We start from the raw sequence: 17,659 nt of genomic DNA, 5'->3' as shown, positions 1-17,659 counted from the left end.
AATAAATGGCAACATTAGAATGTTCTCAAAATGATCTGAGGAACGAGGGAGGAACAAAAAGTAGACCGGAGGGTGGCTGTTATGGGTAAAGCTAATATCCGTATTATCATCAGGTGACTCTCAGTCTTTCATCCTCCAAAGGGCCAGTGGACGTGTTATGAATGAGAAAAGTATTGCTAGATCGCAGAGCACCTTTCTACGTATTTGAAAACGGCGTCTAGACAGTATATGGGCTGATGGAAACACTATGCTCTCAAGTCCTTACACTGGGGGCTAATTGAGCTAGTCACTTTGTGAGAACATTCAGTGTTTCTTTTAGGGTTATATCCATGTGTGTCAATTAGAAGCTTTCTTTGTATCGATAACGTGCCCAGGCGGAAACTTCGAGTTCGAAACGATTCAATATAAGGCTTGAGTTCCTATGAGCCCAGAAAGACTAACAGCGTACTAATGTGGGGTATCGTCTCAAAACCTAAGGCAGGAGCACTGGTAACTAACAGGGGTATATTATCAACGATGAAGGACAAAGATCATATATCGGCCATGACTGATTCAACGATTTTGCGCTTGTACTGCGATAGGGCGCGATCCTTCTTCTGCATTTGCGATCGAAGTTTCATGAATCGTTGCTTCCAGGTGGCATCGGAGACGGGATGTTCATCATCATCATCATCCTCCATGTCAATGTTCGATAGATCGTCATTCTCCGAGAGCTTTCTTTGAAGACCGGGAGGTGGAGCTGGCTGTTGTGGTGCTGGCCCGACAAAAGCTATCGCAGGATTGATATTTCCAATAGCCGTGTAGGTTGAAAAGTGACCAGTAGGATTGTAATCAAACGAGACACTGTATCGAGGCTCTTTTGGACCCGATGTCTGATCACTGGCATCCGGGGTCGGGTGTTCAACATGAACAACCATGGGTACCTGCCGGGGTGCTGAAAATCCGAAATAGTGCCCCACGCCGAGATTAAATGCTAGAAGATAGGAATGTAGCTCAATCGGTAGCTTTGAGTACTGGGCGGATGAGTTGAATACCATCATGGCAGCGAGTGTGTGGGCCTCCTCAGGACTTAGTGGCGTGGGTCTCATCACTCTTGCTGCTAGCAGCTCACTTGAGAGGGCGCGAATGATTTCGTCGAAAGGTATTTTTGGAGCATTGTCTGCGACTCCTTGATCCACAGCGGGACCAGGTTCGCCGAGTGCACCCCTGTGGTCAGCATGGTAAGACGCGTGGGGATGAATATGGGGATGAGCTTGAGTGTGTGGCTGAGGATGGGCTTGAGGATGGGCTTGAGGATGGGCTTGAGGATGGGCTTGAGGCTGAAGCTGAGGGTGGGCTTGGGGGCGTGCTGGAGCATGAGCTTGAGGATGAACTTGAGGCTCGCCATGAGATTCTGTAGGCTGAGAAATGACTCCTCCGTTGACACCATTGACTAATAATGTTGGGGGCGTTGCAAGTCGTACCGGAGCCCCCAGGTGCTGCGGAACCTGCAGTTGAAGTTTGCCTGGCCTTCCTTGAGTTGCGGGCGTTGGTGATTGATTATAGGATGATGTTGGCGCAGTGCTTGGCGTGCCATTATGATCCACAACAAGTGGGGACGATTGGGGAACGGAAGCTGGTGGAATCTGTGAGGACTCTCTGCTTGGTTGGAGTTGAAATGTTGTAAAAGATCCAGATGACGGTTTATTGGGAGGTCTGCCTCGACTTTTTCCATTGGATGAGTTATTACTAGTTGGCCAGGCGGACGAAACTGCAGGGCCATGTTTGCGCTTGGCACGAGTTTTTTCTCCGGACGATGGTGTCACAGCGGAGCGCGGCTCGGCCGACATGATGATATCTGGCTGGTGGCCTCGTGGAAGTATTGCGGACTGAGGATAGCCTGCCGGGGATGTCTCTCGTTCTGGAAGCCGCCAACGTAGATCCTGACCCTGTTGTTCTGATGCGCCAGGTTGTGTAAACGAAGAGTTTGCTGTCATCCACGGATCATCTTCAGGGAAAGCACTAAAAGGTATAGCGCTATGAGGAAAAATAACAGAGTGATTTTGAAAGCCACCTGGCGGTAAGCCTCCTACCGAAGTATCCAATGAAGGTCGTTTGGCCGACTTCTCCTCGTCAAGCTCCCTTTCGTCGGCTCTTTTCCTACCCCTCTTGGGCTTCCACTGAGGAACAAGAGCTCGAAGAGCCAGATCCTCCTCCAATGGCACCCCATCACGAGATTCACTCACGAATGGACCGGAGGGCGGTAGCTGGGTGTAGTATGCATGAGGATGCCCCAGACAATACTCAAAGAATGAATCGACGTGCATGGCACGCATCCAACGCTGCAGTCGGTCAGTGAAAAACATGCAAAATTTATAATATCAACCTACCTTAAGTCGAACGGCATACTGTTGGACTTTCTGTGTACTTTGTTTCTTTTCCATTGACGGGGGTTCGACGCCTAGCTCAATTGCCAGCTGGATCCATGTTTTAAGCTCCTTGTTGTCCAATTTTCGAATCAACTCGTATAACTTGAAAACGCTAAAGCTCTTGCCATCGCTGCGCGGAGGACAGCGAAATGTCTTTCGAAGCTCGGAACTGTCGACGGAAGAGGGGACATTGGGGTTGCAGTAGAAGATAAACATTACATATGCGTCATCAATATTGTCGTCAGTTATATCACGCGGCGGTAAGACTCTGGACTCTGCTTGGTCGGTTGCATCTTTCATCGGCGCATGACGCAGGGCATCAAACACAGGCGGTGACATTGATGGCCCTGAGCGCGCAGCCGATGCAGGAATAGCAGACCTCATCCCCCTGGGAGAAGACTGTACACTTCGGGGGGTTCCCTTGCGATGCAAAGAAGGTGATTTGTGGGCTTCCGCCTGGCTACGCGCACTCCCTAATGATGAGGCACTGCGGAGCGAGGACTCTAGCGTCTGCGGGTATCGCGCATACTGCTGAACAACCATAGGCGATGCCCCGAGTTCACTCCGGGTTGGGCGATCTGTTGAATCCATCATGACGGGGATAGTATTTTCCATGGAGTTAGACGGGGAGCCAGCCTTATCATCCAAGCCCCCAACTCAAGTGCGGGCCAAATGAAACCAATAAGTGGAGGCCAGCGATTATGGGGTCTCCAGGCGGGTCGCATCGATCATTTGTTTCTCGTGACCTGCGGCAAAGAGTTATGAAAATATATGGCAGGCAGTAATCCCATCCACAGAGCAGAGAGCGGATGCAATAACCTCCCACGAGGAAACCCCTCGAGGTGGCTGGAAGCGCTTTCAAGCTCAAGCTGAGTTCTATTTTGGGCGCATCTAGTGCATCTTAATTTGGTATAGCGCCGGAGCCTTAGGGCGGGGGTTGGTGCCTCACAAGGTCACATGCTGCACTAGCGTCTTTTAAATGGAGATAAATTAACTCCGTGTTTACGAAGTCGCTGCTCAAGTTGACTGTTCAAGCTCAGGGATGCTTTGATTGTTCTTGTACGCTGAATTTGCGGCTTTATTGCACAATATACTCCCGCCCTCAAACGATGGGAATGAAAGTGTGATGGTCCCTCAACATATGGCTTTGAAGTGATAATGACATGACAAATGAGCTATCGGAAGCAGCCATGAGCAAAACATGCACCTGTACAGGTACCTTGTACATGTGTCTTGTTGAAGAATTGACTTGAACAGCAAAAATCTCGAGTACAAAAAACCGTGTCACATGTCACGCTAATCTACATTCGGTATAGCGGATTTGATCTGCTTATCGATAACGTCGATCGCTCCTGCCGTCGCATCGAATGAAGATGGCGTTACAACCTCCTTCCTACTTCTTCCATCTCCCTGACCACGCTTACTTTATGCCAAGTTGGCCACGACCGCTTGGGACATGCAGGGCCATCATTGTTTGATCTAGCCCTGCTTTAGCCCACCATGGCCCCCGCTCGCTCTTCTCGGCCCGTTCGCCAGAGCCGAACCCAGGTTTCATCATATCATGAGGAGACCACTTCGGATGAGTTGGACCAAGATGTCTCCCGACGTGGCTCACTTTCTTTGCGCCCTCGGAATACCCCTAAAAACCGCCGGTCATATCGCGAGAAGTCCACTGATGAAAGTCTGGGGGAGCTGTCGGATGATGATGAGTTGAACGATGCAGCAACTGCCACTGGGCTTCCAGCTGCGGAACAGGTTCCTGGCGCTTCCCCGACTATTCCCCATGCCCTGAAGCGCACTCGACGTGCAGCAACCTCCCGGTCCACCCCAAACAAGAGACCGCGGCCAAAATCGAGGGCATTGGGTCAGCCGTTGAAAAAGCGATCGAAAGCCCAGCCAGAAGAACCGTTCTTCTTGGGATCTGGCGTGATCCCTCCATGGCAAACGCTGCCATACCATATACTTATTGAAATTTTCCTCCTAGCTTTCTACCCCCTTGACGACCCTAAGAACCAGGCCGCCAAAAAGACTCCTGGCAAAACACCGGAGACGAAGTCAACCCACAATCTACTCGGTATCGCGGCTCTGTGCCGTGGATTCTCGGAGGCAGCTCTTGCAGCTCTCTATTACCGGCCTCCAGTATTTTCCGCATATGACGGACATGGTCTCCTGAACCTTCTTTCGATGCCGCTGGACTCTCAATTCATAAACTACGCAGGGAAAATCAGGGAGCTTTACATCGACGCTGAAACAGTTCTTACTTTGAAAAGTGGCCCAACCCTCGGTTACTTTGATCTGCTCCAATTGCTACAAAAAACCCCCCGACTTCACACCCTACGCCTATACCATCCCGAGGATGTTGTGTTGGGGCTACCACGAGTGGCTCTTACCCTGGCGAAGTGGAGCTACTCGCAACCCCTTTTTTCGACCATTGACCAAAGCGGTATCAAAATTCGCAGTTGGGAGTGGAACGGGCGCTTTCTTGACACAGCATCGTTGCTTCCTCTTATGCTAGAAAAACATACAGGTGCCTCGTTTCAAGGAGTCAAAGACATCCGGCTAGTCCATCTCCTTGATCATGACCGAGAGGACACTGCTGCCAAGGAAACTGCTCTTGCCACCACTCTCAAGGCATTGCCCGAGATAGAGCGTCTGGAGTTTTACGAGTGTAGCATTTTGGCGGGTAGCATTTTAGAGCAACTGCCACCAACGCTTCGCTCACTGACAATCTCCAACTGCGATCGACTGTTGGCCAGCAATGTCACTGAACTCCTTAAAGTCCACGGAGGACAGCTTCTTGATTTGACGTTAAACCACAATCGCCACATGAATCTGGAGTTTATGCCCCATCTAGGCATTTGTTGCCCTCGATTGGAGAGATTCAAGGTAGATATTTCGATGTATGACGTTTCAAGCTACCATGACCTCGACCCCCATTTTCAGCAGCTTATCTTTCGGAATCAACATCCAACCTGGCCCGAAACTATTCAAGAGATTGAGCTGTATCAGCTTCGACACTGGAAGTTGGATCTGGCCGAGATGTTCTTCATGTCTCTTGTGGAATCTGCACCCAAATTGAAGGACTTGCGGCGAGTAGATATCAGTGCCATTCTCCCGATTGAATGGCGGGACCGTGCTCAATTTCGAAAGAAATGGGATGACCGCTTCAAGAGGGTATTCTTGCGGCGTAGCCCTCCGCCAAACCCAGACTTTCGTTCTCTGCGAAAACGACCATTGGCTCCTGTTCAACGTGCTCCCACTCCAGAAGCCTCGGCACGTCCAGGCACTGCGGACAGTGAAACGCTTACCCCCAAGCGGCACAGTAGCCGCATAGCACAGCAAAAGATCCCTGAAGATACCGACTTAGACGAGGTTAAGTCCTCTCATTCTGACACTGACACCCAATCTGCCGATAAAGATGATGTCCAGGGAATGTGCGAACATTTCACGATTCGCATTGACAATCAACGACCTAATGAAAACCAATACAACGAGAAAGATTTCCTCGATCCTGAAATCAGCGGCGATGAGGACTGGGACTCCGGTGCTGATTTCGAATCCGAAGATGGTCATGCGTGGTGATATTGCTATAGTATTTTTTTTCTTATTGTCTTTGAAACTGAGGTTTCCTATCTGGCGTATACATTTGGATGGGGTTCAGATTTCAGGTAGAGGGTTGGTGTCTTTGCTTCTGGGGTGATATCGGATCTCATCCTTTTTTTATATGCATGAACTATACACCTAATAGGAATGGTAGCCAATGCAGTGTAACAATAATTATTATGAGCACTATCTTGACTTCTCCAGAGATAACGTATCTACTCGTGATATACTCGTGATCGCCTTGCCAAGCCTAGTAGCCCCACATGATCGTCTTAACGCACCTGGAACATCGCCATTTCCTTCACCTGCGATGTTTTCTACATCCTCTGTAACCTGAAACCTATCTTTGCAGTGAGCAGAATGCCGCAAGATGCGCCGGCAGACACGGCTGGTCCGTCGTCACCACCTCCCCGAATGCCCGAGGGATGGTAGGTTCGCTCCGACCCATGTGTCCTTGGCCCGAATACTGACGGTCCACGCGTCCAAGGCTCCCTCAATGGGAAGGGGTCCAGCGCAAGTGGTATTACGTCCAGAGAGCGACCGGTAAATCACAATGGGAAATCCCCACCGAGCCTGTCGTTCTTACGCCATCAACAACGCCCACGTCGATCGGTACCGGCCCCTCACAAGCACCACCCTCGCGACCATCAACAAACAGCCCCCAAGTGACAGGATTGACAAATACATTGGCGGAAAGAATTGAAGCTGCCGCAGCCGGTGCGAGGACCTCCGTAGGGAATCGCGCTTATTATGTCTGCACATTCATTGTAAGAGTGACACTGATGGCGAGTTAGAGCTCCCTAGATGCCCAGCTCAATGGACAGCCTGCGGCCACGTCGCTCGGTTATCCAGGAAAAGCAGGATGGTACCAAGACCAGACTGGCCAGCACCTTGACCATACATACGGCCAACATGCTTCATTAACCGAAATCGGATTTAATTCGGTATGCCACGGTCTATTCCAATGTGCCATTGGCGTTATTTGACTGGGGACCTAGGGACTGCATCATCATGGAGCTTCCGGGAATATGAACATCGACTCATCTTCATATTACCCCGGTAATTCGCTTGCCAATCACGCTGTTGGCCAACAGCCATTTATGGGCAACTCCTGGGGCCACAATTCCAATCCACTGGCAGGATACAACCTCCAACAGCAACATGATCCCTATCAAAACTTGGTCATGGGGGGCTCTCAGCCATCACAACACATGGAAGCTTACCCTTCCTCGGTAGCTATCCCAGAGGGCCAAATTTCAGGTGTTAGAGCTGATCAAGCCCCGCCTCAGCCTCAATGGCGGGTGGAGCAACAATCTGTTCACCAAAACGCTCCACAATACACCGTCTCCACAAATCCTGGCTCCACCAACCCATCCCGACCATATCTTGGCTCATATCCAACACCACAAACAAACGGTTGGTCACCTGGAGAATTCACCTCACGGTCTTCACTCTCATCCGAACACTCGCATCCAGGAAGTGATTACAATTCGAACCGGTCCACACAACAGGCAGGCCATTCGATGTCACGATCTCAATCTCACCACAACTCGTTCCACCAGCAAGCCGCTCCATCCCACATGCAATACAGCGGTGCTAATATGGCAGGCTCTCGATCTGGGACGGGATTCAACTCTATGGTATTCCCGCCGGCCCCAGAAACCCAACCTCTCGGCCATTTCTATCAAAATTCTCTCGCTCAGCCCGGCCCCCATCAATACATGCCTCAACAGCAGCAAAGTAACCCCGGGGGCAACATGCCCGGCGTTGGATATCCGCATCAATACATGCAGACTTCCGGTCAATACAACGAGTGGCCTGGTGCCGATCTTCACCTATCAAGAATTTCGGCGTCGGATCCGCAATTTGTCAGTGGTCCATGGGGATCGTCGCCACCAACATCGGGTCCTCCACCCTCGACTTGATATGAATGATATGAATTGCATGAATTTTGAGAACTTGGCAGTTATGAAATGGTAGTTCTGCTTCATGTTACATATCACGCGCCGGCCCTTCTACCTCATTTCATATAATTGTTCCTTTTTTTTCTCGGTTGTTGAATAGATCGACAGCTTGGTTTGGCTTTGAGGCTGCTAAGGCTGTCTTGTTTTCTGAGCAGCTATAACTCGGTACTTTTTATTTTTCATACTCTTCGGAATGCCTTATATCCATGCAAGAATTTAGCGTCGGCCAATTTCAAACAACTTAATGTTCTTCGTAATCGATATACTGTCCACAGTCATCGACCTGAGTTAAGATGTCTCCTGCGTCGATCTATTGTCCCAGATTGGTAGATTACGTATAAAGAAGCTGATTCACTGATTGATGGCATGATTGAGAACCTGCCCCTGGATATAGGGGGTCCCTGAAGGGTGAAAAGAAAACCTTGAGTATCCGCACGTGACCACAGAAGCCCTGTCTGGCCCATGAACAAGATGGTCATTTATTTCTTCAGAATTCACCCATGAACATACATGCTCTATTCGATGTCATCAAAGCATGTTTGCAGGCATATTCATTAACAACCAAGCTACCTGGATAGAGGATATGGAGACATTGTATCAGTTTCTATCAAAAGAACTAATTACAAAGCCCGCGTCATTTCTGGCACAGCACGCATGCAATGTGCAAGTTAAAAGATAGAATTGAAACAAAATAAGCACTGTTACTCGCCTGGGCCACGCAAAACATTACGTCCCTCATGGCCCCCTGTCTATTCCCCGCGGTGTGTCACTGGAAATCCCCGGACTCAAGTGCCATGTTTGAAATGTAATTTCAAGAAACTGACCTACTTAAGAGGAACAAGAGAGATTAGGAAATTTCAATAAGTCAGAAGTTTTGATTTTAGCTTACTCACTTGCCGAGCAAAAGAATGCTGTGGAGCCTACAGCTCATCCTGAGCATTAGAGGTGTCTCCATTGGACAACTCGTTGTCAGGGACGTCATCATCATCAGACAATGGAAGGTTGTCGTCACTGACATCAGCCTCAATTGCGTTGTCAAGACTGGTGTTGGTGCCATTTCCAGGCTTGGTAACCTTGGTAGAGTTCTGAAGAATTGTCAATTGCGTAAAAGAAAACTGAAGGAACGGAAATTCCTACCTTGGCCCGAGTCATGTATCCCTCGACCTTCAGACCATGGGCCTTGCGCAGCCGACTGAAGGTATTGCCGGCGGAACGCACATTGGTGTATCCCATGAGGGCCGCGAACTCATGCAGATCGATCTGGATGTAATTTTGACATTAGAGACCAGTGTAGTAAGCGTAGGCATGGGACACGTTGTTACGCTTACCTTCTTTGCATCAGGATCAAAGGATCTCAGCACATTAGCGAGGATTCTGTTGTCGGATGAATCCGCATCGCGTGGGATCTTTGGGGTGGCGGGCTTAGAGCTCGAATTTTTGGCCCGGGTGGCTTTCTTTGAAGGAGTTGTCATAGGAGAAGACATCTCAATGGTTGGATCGCGTAATGTTGGAGGAACTATCCGTTGCTTACAAAATAGGAGAGATGTTGAAAGTGAAAAAAGGTCTGGGATGCGATGAGAAGAAATGAGAATCGGTTTAGGCAAGTAAGAGAAGGAATATTTTAATTAGGCACTTCATCGCAAGCAAACCCATTCGATCAAGCCTTGCGCAACTTGCTATGTAGATCGTGCCATCACTTGTCAAAAGTTCACTTCTAGCCGGTACTAGAGACATGCACAAAAAATTGGTTTGATTTGTTAAATTCTCATGGTACTAATGTCAAGACTAACAGAGACTTCTTGAAAGCATCAACAATATGCTAGGGGAGAATCTCGCAGTACCATCCATGAAAGTTCATAGTCGCGTCTCTCCCATAGCTTGTAATGACAAATTTTTGACAACCACACATCCTAGTAAAACCACTAATGAGAGGCATTAGATGGCATTCATCAAGATTGTTGGAAATGTGAAGTGCAGAACATACTTTGTACGAAGGAATAGCTGTAACACTTAAACAACTTCCTCGCTAGGGAAATCATCGGTGAATCCGTCAAAGGAACCATCATTCATCTTTATCTCCCCATCTTCGTCTTTATCTTCGGCTTCAGTGGGTACCTTAAGTAAATATTAGCTTCACATAATATGATGGCCCATGGGGCTATGCTCGGATTGACTTACCTTTCCCCTAAGGTTACTGCCGACAAGATGGGTGAACCCGAACTTTTTGCGCAATCGCAAGAATTGCATCTTCGCGTATTGAGTGGTGACGCCCATCGTGGTTGCAACCTTTGAGATGTCGACCTTATATTAAATAGAGTTATTAAGGAACCTCGGAAAGTCCTCGGGGTGCATACCTTCACACCCGTCATCATCACGCACTGGAGAAAGACGGCCAGCCAGTCTTCGTCAGAGAACGGCTTCTCGGGCTTGAATGCAATCATGTGGTCTTTCTTGGCGGTTTTCTTGGGCTTAGCAACTCGGGAAGACATTGTCAAGGTAGGGCAAAAGGTGCAGGTAACAGTGTGTGGGTGGAGAAAGGGAAAGCTTGAGGGAGCAAAGCTGTCTATTTATTACAGTATCTTATTAAACTAATCTCAAGCAATCGTAAGGGAACATGTAGTACTTTATTGTGTTTTCATTATAGTCTAACCTAACACCAGGCTTGAAATTTTGTTCACCAATCATGAAAACAACGAATTCCTTACTTACATATTTAGTAATGCAAAAAGAGAAAAAAAAATACTTCCAGTTTTTGATTCATACCATGGTCCAATAATGTCAGATGCCGCTTTACACAATTTGATATGTCTCAACTTTGACAGGAACATCTGGTTCAGTCTTCACCTGAACTAACTGAACATCCCCTTCAACATCCACTCCAGCTCGTGTGGTTTCGGACTGATTTACAGTAGTGGACTCCCAAGAAACGGCTGGATTATAGCTGAAACTTGGCAGGCTGGTGGTAAGCTCTTGGAAGGCGATATCCTGCGACATTCCAACTTTGATAGGAATATCTGGTTCATTCTTCACCTCGACTAACTGAACATCTTCTTCAGTCTTGACTGGTGGAACTTCAGGCTGATTCATGACGGTGGACTCCCAGGTGGCGACTGGATTGTAGTTACAATCTGGCAGGCTAATTGGAAGGTCTTGCATAGTGGAGTCCAGCGGCATTCCAATTGGAGAATAGAACCATTGCGAATTTGATGACATCGAGGGGAAGCCCGAAGGGAATCCCGAGGGTATGCCAGGGTATGACAGTCCGTGTTGCATTTCATGTAACATGAATGGGTTGATTTGGGGAGTAGGGTAATTTGTAATGCTGGTTGGACTTCCTTGGGACCACGGATATAGTTCGCCTATGTCAGAAAAGGGAACCCTCTGGTCTCCTTCAAATTTGACAGAGTTTATGTATTGAAATGACTCGCCGCTCTCCATGCTAGGCCCAGGGATAGGATGAGGCGGTATTTGCATTTCGAATACCATGGCTTTGGGATCTCCCTTTTCCCCTTTGTTGACATTGTCGGCCTTCTTAGAGTTTCTCTTTCTGCCCGGTCGCTGAGCCCCAGTTTTTCCTTCCATTTGGTTGCGAAATCGAGAGAATCGCATGCGAGCGGCATGGCCATTGGATATTGCTTGCTCGGTAGCCACACGGTTCCAGTCAATCTGTCCAATATGTGAGAAATTTCATTGCAAACAACATATGTCTCCGGAAAAACATCACTCACATTCTTGAGATCGAGCTGCTTGAGCATAGCATATAGAAATTTGGGTGTTGGCCCTTCAATCTCCAAAACCTTGCCTCGTTGAACCATGATGTGTATGTATTCAAATATCTTGGATGGAAATATTAGCGAAGGAAACTGTGGAAGCTGGAATGAGTTCACACGGGTGAACACTAGCCCATTATATAGGTATCTGGTAACCTTGGAAAGGCCGGCACCAAATAGAACCTTGGAACAAGTTTAGTACCTTTCGTGTAATCAGTCTCTGAATTCTGGCAATGAAGCACCTACGAAGGAGAGTTGTTGGTGAAAGCCAAAGATTGCCTGAAAAGACTTAAAGTCAATTGTAGAGCTTGGTTTGCTAGACTAGATACTAGATGATGCGATGCTACACTCCATGTGTGCATTGTACATCAAAGAGACAATATCTGCTTCATGCTTTGCTAAGCACCGCTTCCATAGGACCCCTGTTCTATTATGAAATACCAAAGGATCCCCTTCCAATGTGGTGAATTCCCTCTTGACAAAAGCAATACAGGAGATGTAAGCAAGCTTTTGCTAGAGATAGACTGCATCCGTAGATGCACGTGGCCTTCCGTGCCCTATTTGCAATAACACTCATATTTAGGTGGGCTAATTGCGGTCTAGAGGCTTTGAGGAAAGACAAACATTTTGAGAAGCTATAAAGGGCAGTCCGTCAAGAGATAAAAGCTGAACAATTAATAAGGTTGGTTTCCTGAATGCAACATGTCGATAGGTTGTATAGGTAATTTATATATATTGATAAATCATGCCGTTTCCAAGGTTTGCTGTTCCGAACCAGGCTATTAGGGTAGGTAGTTTTTTGTCTGTTTTCCTTTCATCCTCAGGAAAAGAAACGCCTTGGGAAGAACAAATCACGCACCAGACAATGGAACGATCTAAGAGCATCGCGATATTGACCAATCAGACGAAATGACTATGGTCGGCAGACCAATGAGTCATGACTAATCTGCCCCGCACCCGCCCAATCAGACTTGAAGGTAGATTCCAGCGAAGATTCCAGCGAACTATTCCCGTTCGTAACTTTCTGTGTTCAGTAAGAAGCTGGAGTGCTCACAAATTGCCCTATAGGAATATTCCATGTCTTTAGTCGCAATAGGTGCATACTATGTGGATACTATCCTCAGGTGCGTCATGTCCTTCCGCATGTGCAGTGGACCAGCGGACAAAATTGAACACTCATTATTGATCTAATTTTAGTACATCGCATTATCCAGGAGAAGATGAGAAGCTCCGCGCATCAAATATTACTTATCGACGAGGCGGGAACTGCGCAAACAGCCTGGAGGTCTTGCAACAATTGACAGCCACGTCCCGGCAACAGCTTTCATTGAATCTTGTCACAATATTGCCAGCTAAATCGTCGGTAGCCTCGCAACGACTCATATCAGCACTTGAGCCTCATATTCAGCTCCGCCATAGTTGTTATCGAGAGCAGTTTCAAGAGCCAGCATCATGCTACATTATCAAAAGTCAGTCAACGGGCAGCAGGACTATCGTGAACTATAATGAACTTCCCGATATGACACTCGAAGAGTTTATACAAATCACTGAAGAACTGGGTCCTCGAGCAACCTGGTTTCATTTTGAGGTATGTCTGTTTGTTGCACGTAGTACAATACATTCTGATGTACATTTAGGGTCGCATACCTGCGGTCACTTTTGGCTGTATTCAACATCTCCGAAAGCAAAACCCCTCTGCTCGCATCAGTGTAGAGTTGGAAAAACCCGGCAGAGAAGGTCTTCAAGAACTTGCGGAGTTGGCCGATGTGATCTTTTACTCGAAGACCTGGGCACAGGTAAGTTGAATCTTGTGAGACTTACAGTAGAGCATGGCTGATCTCTTGCATAGAGTCTTGGATATACATCTGCGGAAGAATGTTTGCGAAGCCAGTCAACCAAGGCACAGAATGCGTGAGACTAGTCGATTGCAACAACCGAAATTGGTAGGAGCTTTTGAACTAATGGATTGGTACTGCAGAATCTTGCTTTGCTGTACTTGGGGCCAGGATGGGGCCGACGCCCTTGAGCCTGGAACTGGAGAATTCGTCCATGTGGACGCCTATACCCCGGCGGACTTCCGAGTAGTGGAGTAAGTCTTGATTTGGGTACGATAGTCTGTGAACTAACTACGCCTAGTCCAATTGGAGCTGGAGACACATTCAATGCAGGAATGTTGTATGCCTTGAATTGCAAAGATAAAGAATGGGATCTTGGTACTAAGGTAAAGTTTGCAAATCAAATTGCCGGCATGAAGGTGGCGCAGGAAGGGTTTTCAGGATTGAGCCGGGTACTTGAGCTTTAAACTCGAGAATTCGAAGCTCAGATAACATAATGAAATAAATTCAACTATATTTCTCATATGGAAATGGCAGAAAAGACCAAGAACATAGAAGATCCACTTCGCGCCAAGATAATATATCTACACGTGACCCGAAATTATTGGGCGGTGTGAAACAAAAATTATTCTGCCACTAACTTTTCTCCGAAGCTTTTAGCGTTTGATCTAATTCAGTCGCACCCAACTAATCACAGTCACCATGGCAGCAGTCTACAAGGCAGTCAACAAGAAGAAGGCACGTCAGTCCATTGAGGATGACTCCGATAATGAGATGGAGGCTGGATTGCAGGAGCTTTTGAACGATGCCGACGATACCACCGACAGTGAAGAGGAGGATGAACAGCAAGAGGAGGATCGCATCATCGCAGCCAAGAAGATGCTTGCCCAAGGCTTCATGCCCAAGACCCGAGTTCTCATTCTGACATCTCGCGGTGTCACACATCGGTAAGAGTCAGACACTTCTAAATTCGAAGCAAGATCCATTTTACTGACCAGCGCAATTTTGCTACTCGTGCAGTCACCGACACTTGATGACTGATCTCTGCGCACTCCTCCCTCACACTCACAAGGAAACTAAGCTCGATACCAAGAAGAAGACTGCCGGCTACAACCTTTTGCTCAACTCACTCGCTGATCTCCACTCATGCAACATGATCTTTTTCCTCGAGGCCCGCAAGAACGGCCAGGATCTCTACCTCTGGCTTTCGCGCCCTCCTAATGGCCCTACTATCAAGTTCCACCTTAACAACTTGCACACCATGGCCGAGCTCGGCGCAGGATTCGCCGGCAACTGCCTTAAGGGTGGCAGAGGAGTTGTGGTCTTCGACCGATCATTCGACGAGCAAGGTCCCGATATGGGTGTTGCGGGCACTGAGTACCGCGCGCTGGTTCGTGAGATGCTGCGTGGTGTCTTCTGTGTTCCCAAGCGTGGTGTCAAGGGCATGAAGCCCTTCGTCGACCGCGTCATTGGTATCTTTGGTGTTGATGGCAAGATCTGGATCCGTGTCTACGAGATCCGTGAGTCCGAGGGTAGCGACAAGAAGGACGGCGAGCCGACTGCTAAGCCTATTCCCAAGGGTGGAGATGGCATGCCCGAGGTGTCCTTGGTCGAGATCGGTCCCCGATTCGTCCTGACCCCCATTGTTATTTTGGAGGGTAGCTTCGGCGGCCCCGTCATCTACGAGAACAAGGAGTATGTCAGCCCCAACCAGGTCCGTCGTGAGATTCGCATGGGCAAGGCTGGTCGATACACCGCGCGCCGGGACGTGCAAACCGATCGCGTGGCCAAGCGGACGGATCTTGGTCTTACCGACAACTCGTCGCAGAAGCCGCATGCTCTGGATTCGAGAAAGCTTTTCAAATAAGGGTCAGGGTGGGGTTTCAGCGTTCATTCATTTGATCCACTCTAGAGATTTTTTTCGACTACATGTATATTTGATGGCGACGATATCATGGTCTGCTATGGCGTCAAGGCAAAGTCTTGTACTGGTTAATTTTCATTCAAAAAGTATCTTGCATGTTTTACAAACAGAAATTTCAAAATCAGATAAATATTAAGGTTGTAGATGTCTCTATGTTTGGGCCTGGTTCGTTGCAAATTGGGCTAGAATGGACTAATATGAGCCCATGACCGCCACATTCTTATCATAGACGCATGATTCCTCATATTGTGGATCTGCAAGTGGGCCCGAGTCGTGGCAGCCCGTCTGGACTAAACACAAATTAACCGCACGATAAATTGCCGTATCCAAACATTACGTAGACTGCCAGCAAAAAAAATATTGAACTAATATACTGATTTCGTAGGAAAAGGCTTCGTACAAACCCATATAGCCACAGTGACGCCCAACCAAGATCATTGTACCGATCGCGGAGCAGGTGAATTCAAGAAGAATAGGTCCGGTGGAAAATAAATCAATTTCGTAAGGGGAAACCACGCAGAAAAAAAAAACAAACAAGCAACGGGGTAGGAAAGAAAATAAAACAAAGGTCCGACTATTGGGAGATATGTCCGGGTTACGATCCCCATCTTCCCCATGTGCTCTCTACCAGATCCTGCCTGTGTATCGTCCTCCGTGTTTCAAATTACAGACCCCATCACGGATCAAGCCAATCCAATATCACATTGTAAAAGAGTCGTTGCGGTCGGGAGCGTTCTCGCGGATCGTTTAGCAGCAGCCCTGCTTCTGCTCTTGATCCTGCTGAGTGACCTCGATGACGGGGCGGCCACCAGGGAGCCCGGCCGAGGAGCCCTCACCGGAGTCGAGGGCCTTGCTAGACACAATACGGTAGATTTCTAGAGAGGGGCAGGTCAGCTTTGCAGGTGGGGTATTTGGCGCTGAGTGGGGGCGTACCTGTGAGGATGTTCTGGAAGGCGAGCTCAACGTTGCTGGCGTCAAGGGCGGAGGTTTCGATGAAAGAGAGGTTGTTCTCGCCTATGGGAGGTCAGCATCATGATCAAACTCTCTTATAGTGGGTGCCTGAAGACAGGGAATAGTAGACGCACTAGCAAATTGCTTGGCCTCCTCGGTGGGGACCGCACGCAGGTGCCTCAAATCGCTCTTGTTACCAACGAGCATAATCACGATATTAGAGTCGGCGTGGTCGCGGAGCTCCTTCAACCACCGAGTGACATTGTCGTAGGTCTGGTGCTTGCTGATATCGTAGACGAGAAGGGCACCAACAGCGCCGCGGTAGTAGGCAGAGGTGATGGCACGGTAGCGCTCCTGACCGGCAGTATCCCAGATCTGTGCCTTGATGGTCTTCGAGTCCACCTGAATCGAGCGAGTCGCGAACTCCACACCGATCGTTGACTTGGAGTCCAAGTTGAACTCGTTGCGGGTGAATCGACTCAACAGGTTGGATTTACCGACACCGGAATCTCCGATCAACACCACTATACACTCCCGTCAGTTATTATCCTGTGGTGGAAGACCGTTGGTGGGCACGAGGTGGAGGAGGTTGCGCAGCGCTGCTCGGTAGGCAGCTGCACGAGGCGACGTTACCTTTGAAGAGAAACTGGGGCGACGGTCAGCGACGAAAACAATAACAGAGGGACATATGTACTTACATCGTATTCGTCGTTGGCCATTTTGAGGGATAAAGAAGGAATAGGAGAAAAGGGGGGTGAAATACAGAAGAGAAAAAAAAGCGGGAAGATGTAGTAAGTGAAGGCCGATAGGGAGAGAGTTGATGTCTCTAGGTGGAGTGTCTCCTTAACGCTCAGGTCACGTGGGTGTTGTTTTGCCGCTCGGCAACGTCAAAGGGTTTCTTCAAGTCTTTTGAATATTTGGGATATTTATACATAGATTGCTTTCACACAAGCTGAACCTGCAGACATGGCATTCAATTTGCTCTCGAAATGCCCAATTCTGTCAACTTAGAATGCACCAGGTGCCTCTGAATACTCATCTACTCCCGGAAACGGCCTTATCTTCATACAACATTCCGCACTGGCTCTGTTGATGACCTTAAAACACCTTAGTGCAAGAAAGTTATGCACCTGTGCACGTGTTTTATTATTTCATAACTACTTCCTGGGTGTCATTGAAACCCATCTTGTGCGCATCAAATCAG

At 48.3% G+C, this 17,659-nt stretch overlaps 9 protein-coding genes across 9 annotated transcripts; 4 read left to right on the top strand and 5 right to left on the bottom strand.

Annotated features, from left to right (window-relative positions):
* Nucleotides 1–530: 530 nt before the first annotated feature.
* abp2 (putative ARS binding protein Abp2) lies at nt 531–3,237 on the bottom strand (the record flags this gene model as incomplete). Its single annotated transcript, XM_057068686.1, has 2 exons — nt 2,370–3,237; nt 531–2,321 (listed from the first exon to the last, which is right to left on the bottom strand). Exons 1-2 carry the CDS (start codon nt 3,021–3,023, stop codon nt 531–533), a joined length of 2,445 nt encoding a protein of 814 aa, XP_056919541.1. The 5' UTR covers nt 3,024–3,237.
* Nucleotides 3,238–3,908: 671 nt separating this feature from the next.
* N7503_009138 (uncharacterized protein) lies at nt 3,909–5,990 on the top strand (the record flags this gene model as incomplete). Its single annotated transcript, XM_057068685.1, has 1 exon — nt 3,909–5,990. The coding sequence occupies one exon, from the start codon at nt 3,909–3,911 to the stop codon at nt 5,988–5,990; it is 2,082 nt and encodes a 693-aa protein (XP_056919540.1).
* A 328-nt stretch (nt 5,991–6,318) lies between these two features.
* Nucleotides 6,319–8,014, top strand: N7503_009137 (WW domain-containing protein). Its single transcript, XM_057068684.1, has 4 exons — nt 6,319–6,439; nt 6,499–6,778; nt 6,806–6,955; nt 7,010–8,014. The coding sequence occupies exons 1-4, from the start codon at nt 6,372–6,374 to the stop codon at nt 7,934–7,936; spliced, it is 1,425 nt and encodes a 474-aa protein (XP_056919539.1). The 5' UTR covers nt 6,319–6,371; the 3' UTR covers nt 7,937–8,014.
* An 881-nt stretch (nt 8,015–8,895) lies between these two features.
* Nucleotides 8,896–9,459, bottom strand: N7503_009136 (uncharacterized protein; the record flags this gene model as incomplete). Its single annotated transcript, XM_057068683.1, has 3 exons — nt 8,896–9,060; nt 9,113–9,235; nt 9,304–9,459. The coding sequence occupies 3 exons, from the start codon at nt 9,457–9,459 to the stop codon at nt 8,896–8,898; spliced, it is 444 nt and encodes a 147-aa protein (XP_056919538.1).
* A 526-nt stretch (nt 9,460–9,985) lies between these two features.
* N7503_009135 (uncharacterized protein) lies at nt 9,986–10,464 on the bottom strand (the record flags this gene model as incomplete). The annotated part of the gene is made up of 3 exons (XM_057068682.1): nt 9,986–10,090; nt 10,154–10,276; nt 10,330–10,464. The coding sequence occupies 3 exons, from the start codon at nt 10,462–10,464 to the stop codon at nt 9,986–9,988; spliced, it is 363 nt and encodes a 120-aa protein (XP_056919537.1).
* Nucleotides 10,465–10,765: 301 nt separating this feature from the next.
* On the bottom strand, nt 10,766–11,790 carry N7503_009134 (uncharacterized protein; the record flags this gene model as incomplete). Its single annotated transcript, XM_057068681.1, has 2 exons — nt 10,766–11,641; nt 11,704–11,790. 2 exons carry the CDS (start codon nt 11,788–11,790, stop codon nt 10,766–10,768), a joined length of 963 nt encoding a protein of 320 aa, XP_056919536.1.
* A 1,474-nt stretch (nt 11,791–13,264) lies between these two features.
* On the top strand, nt 13,265–14,047 carry N7503_009133 (pfkB family kinase; the record flags this gene model as incomplete). The annotated part of the gene is made up of 5 exons (XM_057068680.1): nt 13,265–13,333; nt 13,383–13,541; nt 13,595–13,656; nt 13,724–13,834; nt 13,882–14,047. The coding sequence occupies 5 exons, from the start codon at nt 13,265–13,267 to the stop codon at nt 14,045–14,047; spliced, it is 567 nt and encodes a 188-aa protein (XP_056919535.1).
* A 235-nt stretch (nt 14,048–14,282) lies between these two features.
* Nucleotides 14,283–15,447, top strand: N7503_009132 (ribosome biogenesis protein BRX1; the record flags this gene model as incomplete). The annotated part of the gene is made up of 2 exons (XM_057068679.1): nt 14,283–14,527; nt 14,601–15,447. The coding sequence occupies 2 exons, from the start codon at nt 14,283–14,285 to the stop codon at nt 15,445–15,447; spliced, it is 1,092 nt and encodes a 363-aa protein (XP_056919534.1).
* Nucleotides 15,448–16,251: 804 nt separating this feature from the next.
* Nucleotides 16,252–17,174, bottom strand: N7503_009131 (Rab family GTPase; the record flags this gene model as incomplete). Its single annotated transcript, XM_057068678.1, has 5 exons — nt 16,252–16,379; nt 16,438–16,518; nt 16,590–16,979; nt 17,089–17,101; nt 17,154–17,174. 5 exons carry the CDS (start codon nt 17,172–17,174, stop codon nt 16,252–16,254), a joined length of 633 nt encoding a protein of 210 aa, XP_056919533.1.
* Nucleotides 17,175–17,659: the final 485 nt, after the last annotated feature.

The sequence above is a fragment of the Penicillium pulvis genome, assembly GCF_028828015.1.
Source record: "Penicillium pulvis strain IBT 33274 chromosome Unknown contig_7_segment1_segment0, whole genome shotgun sequence".
Lineage (NCBI taxonomy): Eukaryota > Fungi > Ascomycota > Eurotiomycetes > Eurotiales > Aspergillaceae > Penicillium > Penicillium pulvis.
This window is presented reverse-complemented; position numbering and strand designations above follow the sequence as displayed.

Bases quoted from the DNA above. Each gene is read 5' to 3' on its own strand.
- N7503_009137 (XM_057068684.1), top strand. From the start codon at position 6,372: ATGCCGCAAGATGCGCCGGCAGACACGGCTGGTCCGTCGTCACCACCT. The intron at 6,440-6,498 runs GTAGGTTCGCTC...CACGCGTCCAAG, and splicing joins CCCCGAATGCCCGAGGGATG to GCTCCCTCAATGGGAAGGGG. The intron at 6,956-7,009 runs GTATGCCACGGT...CTGGGGACCTAG, and splicing joins CCGAAATCGGATTTAATTCG to GGACTGCATCATCATGGAGC.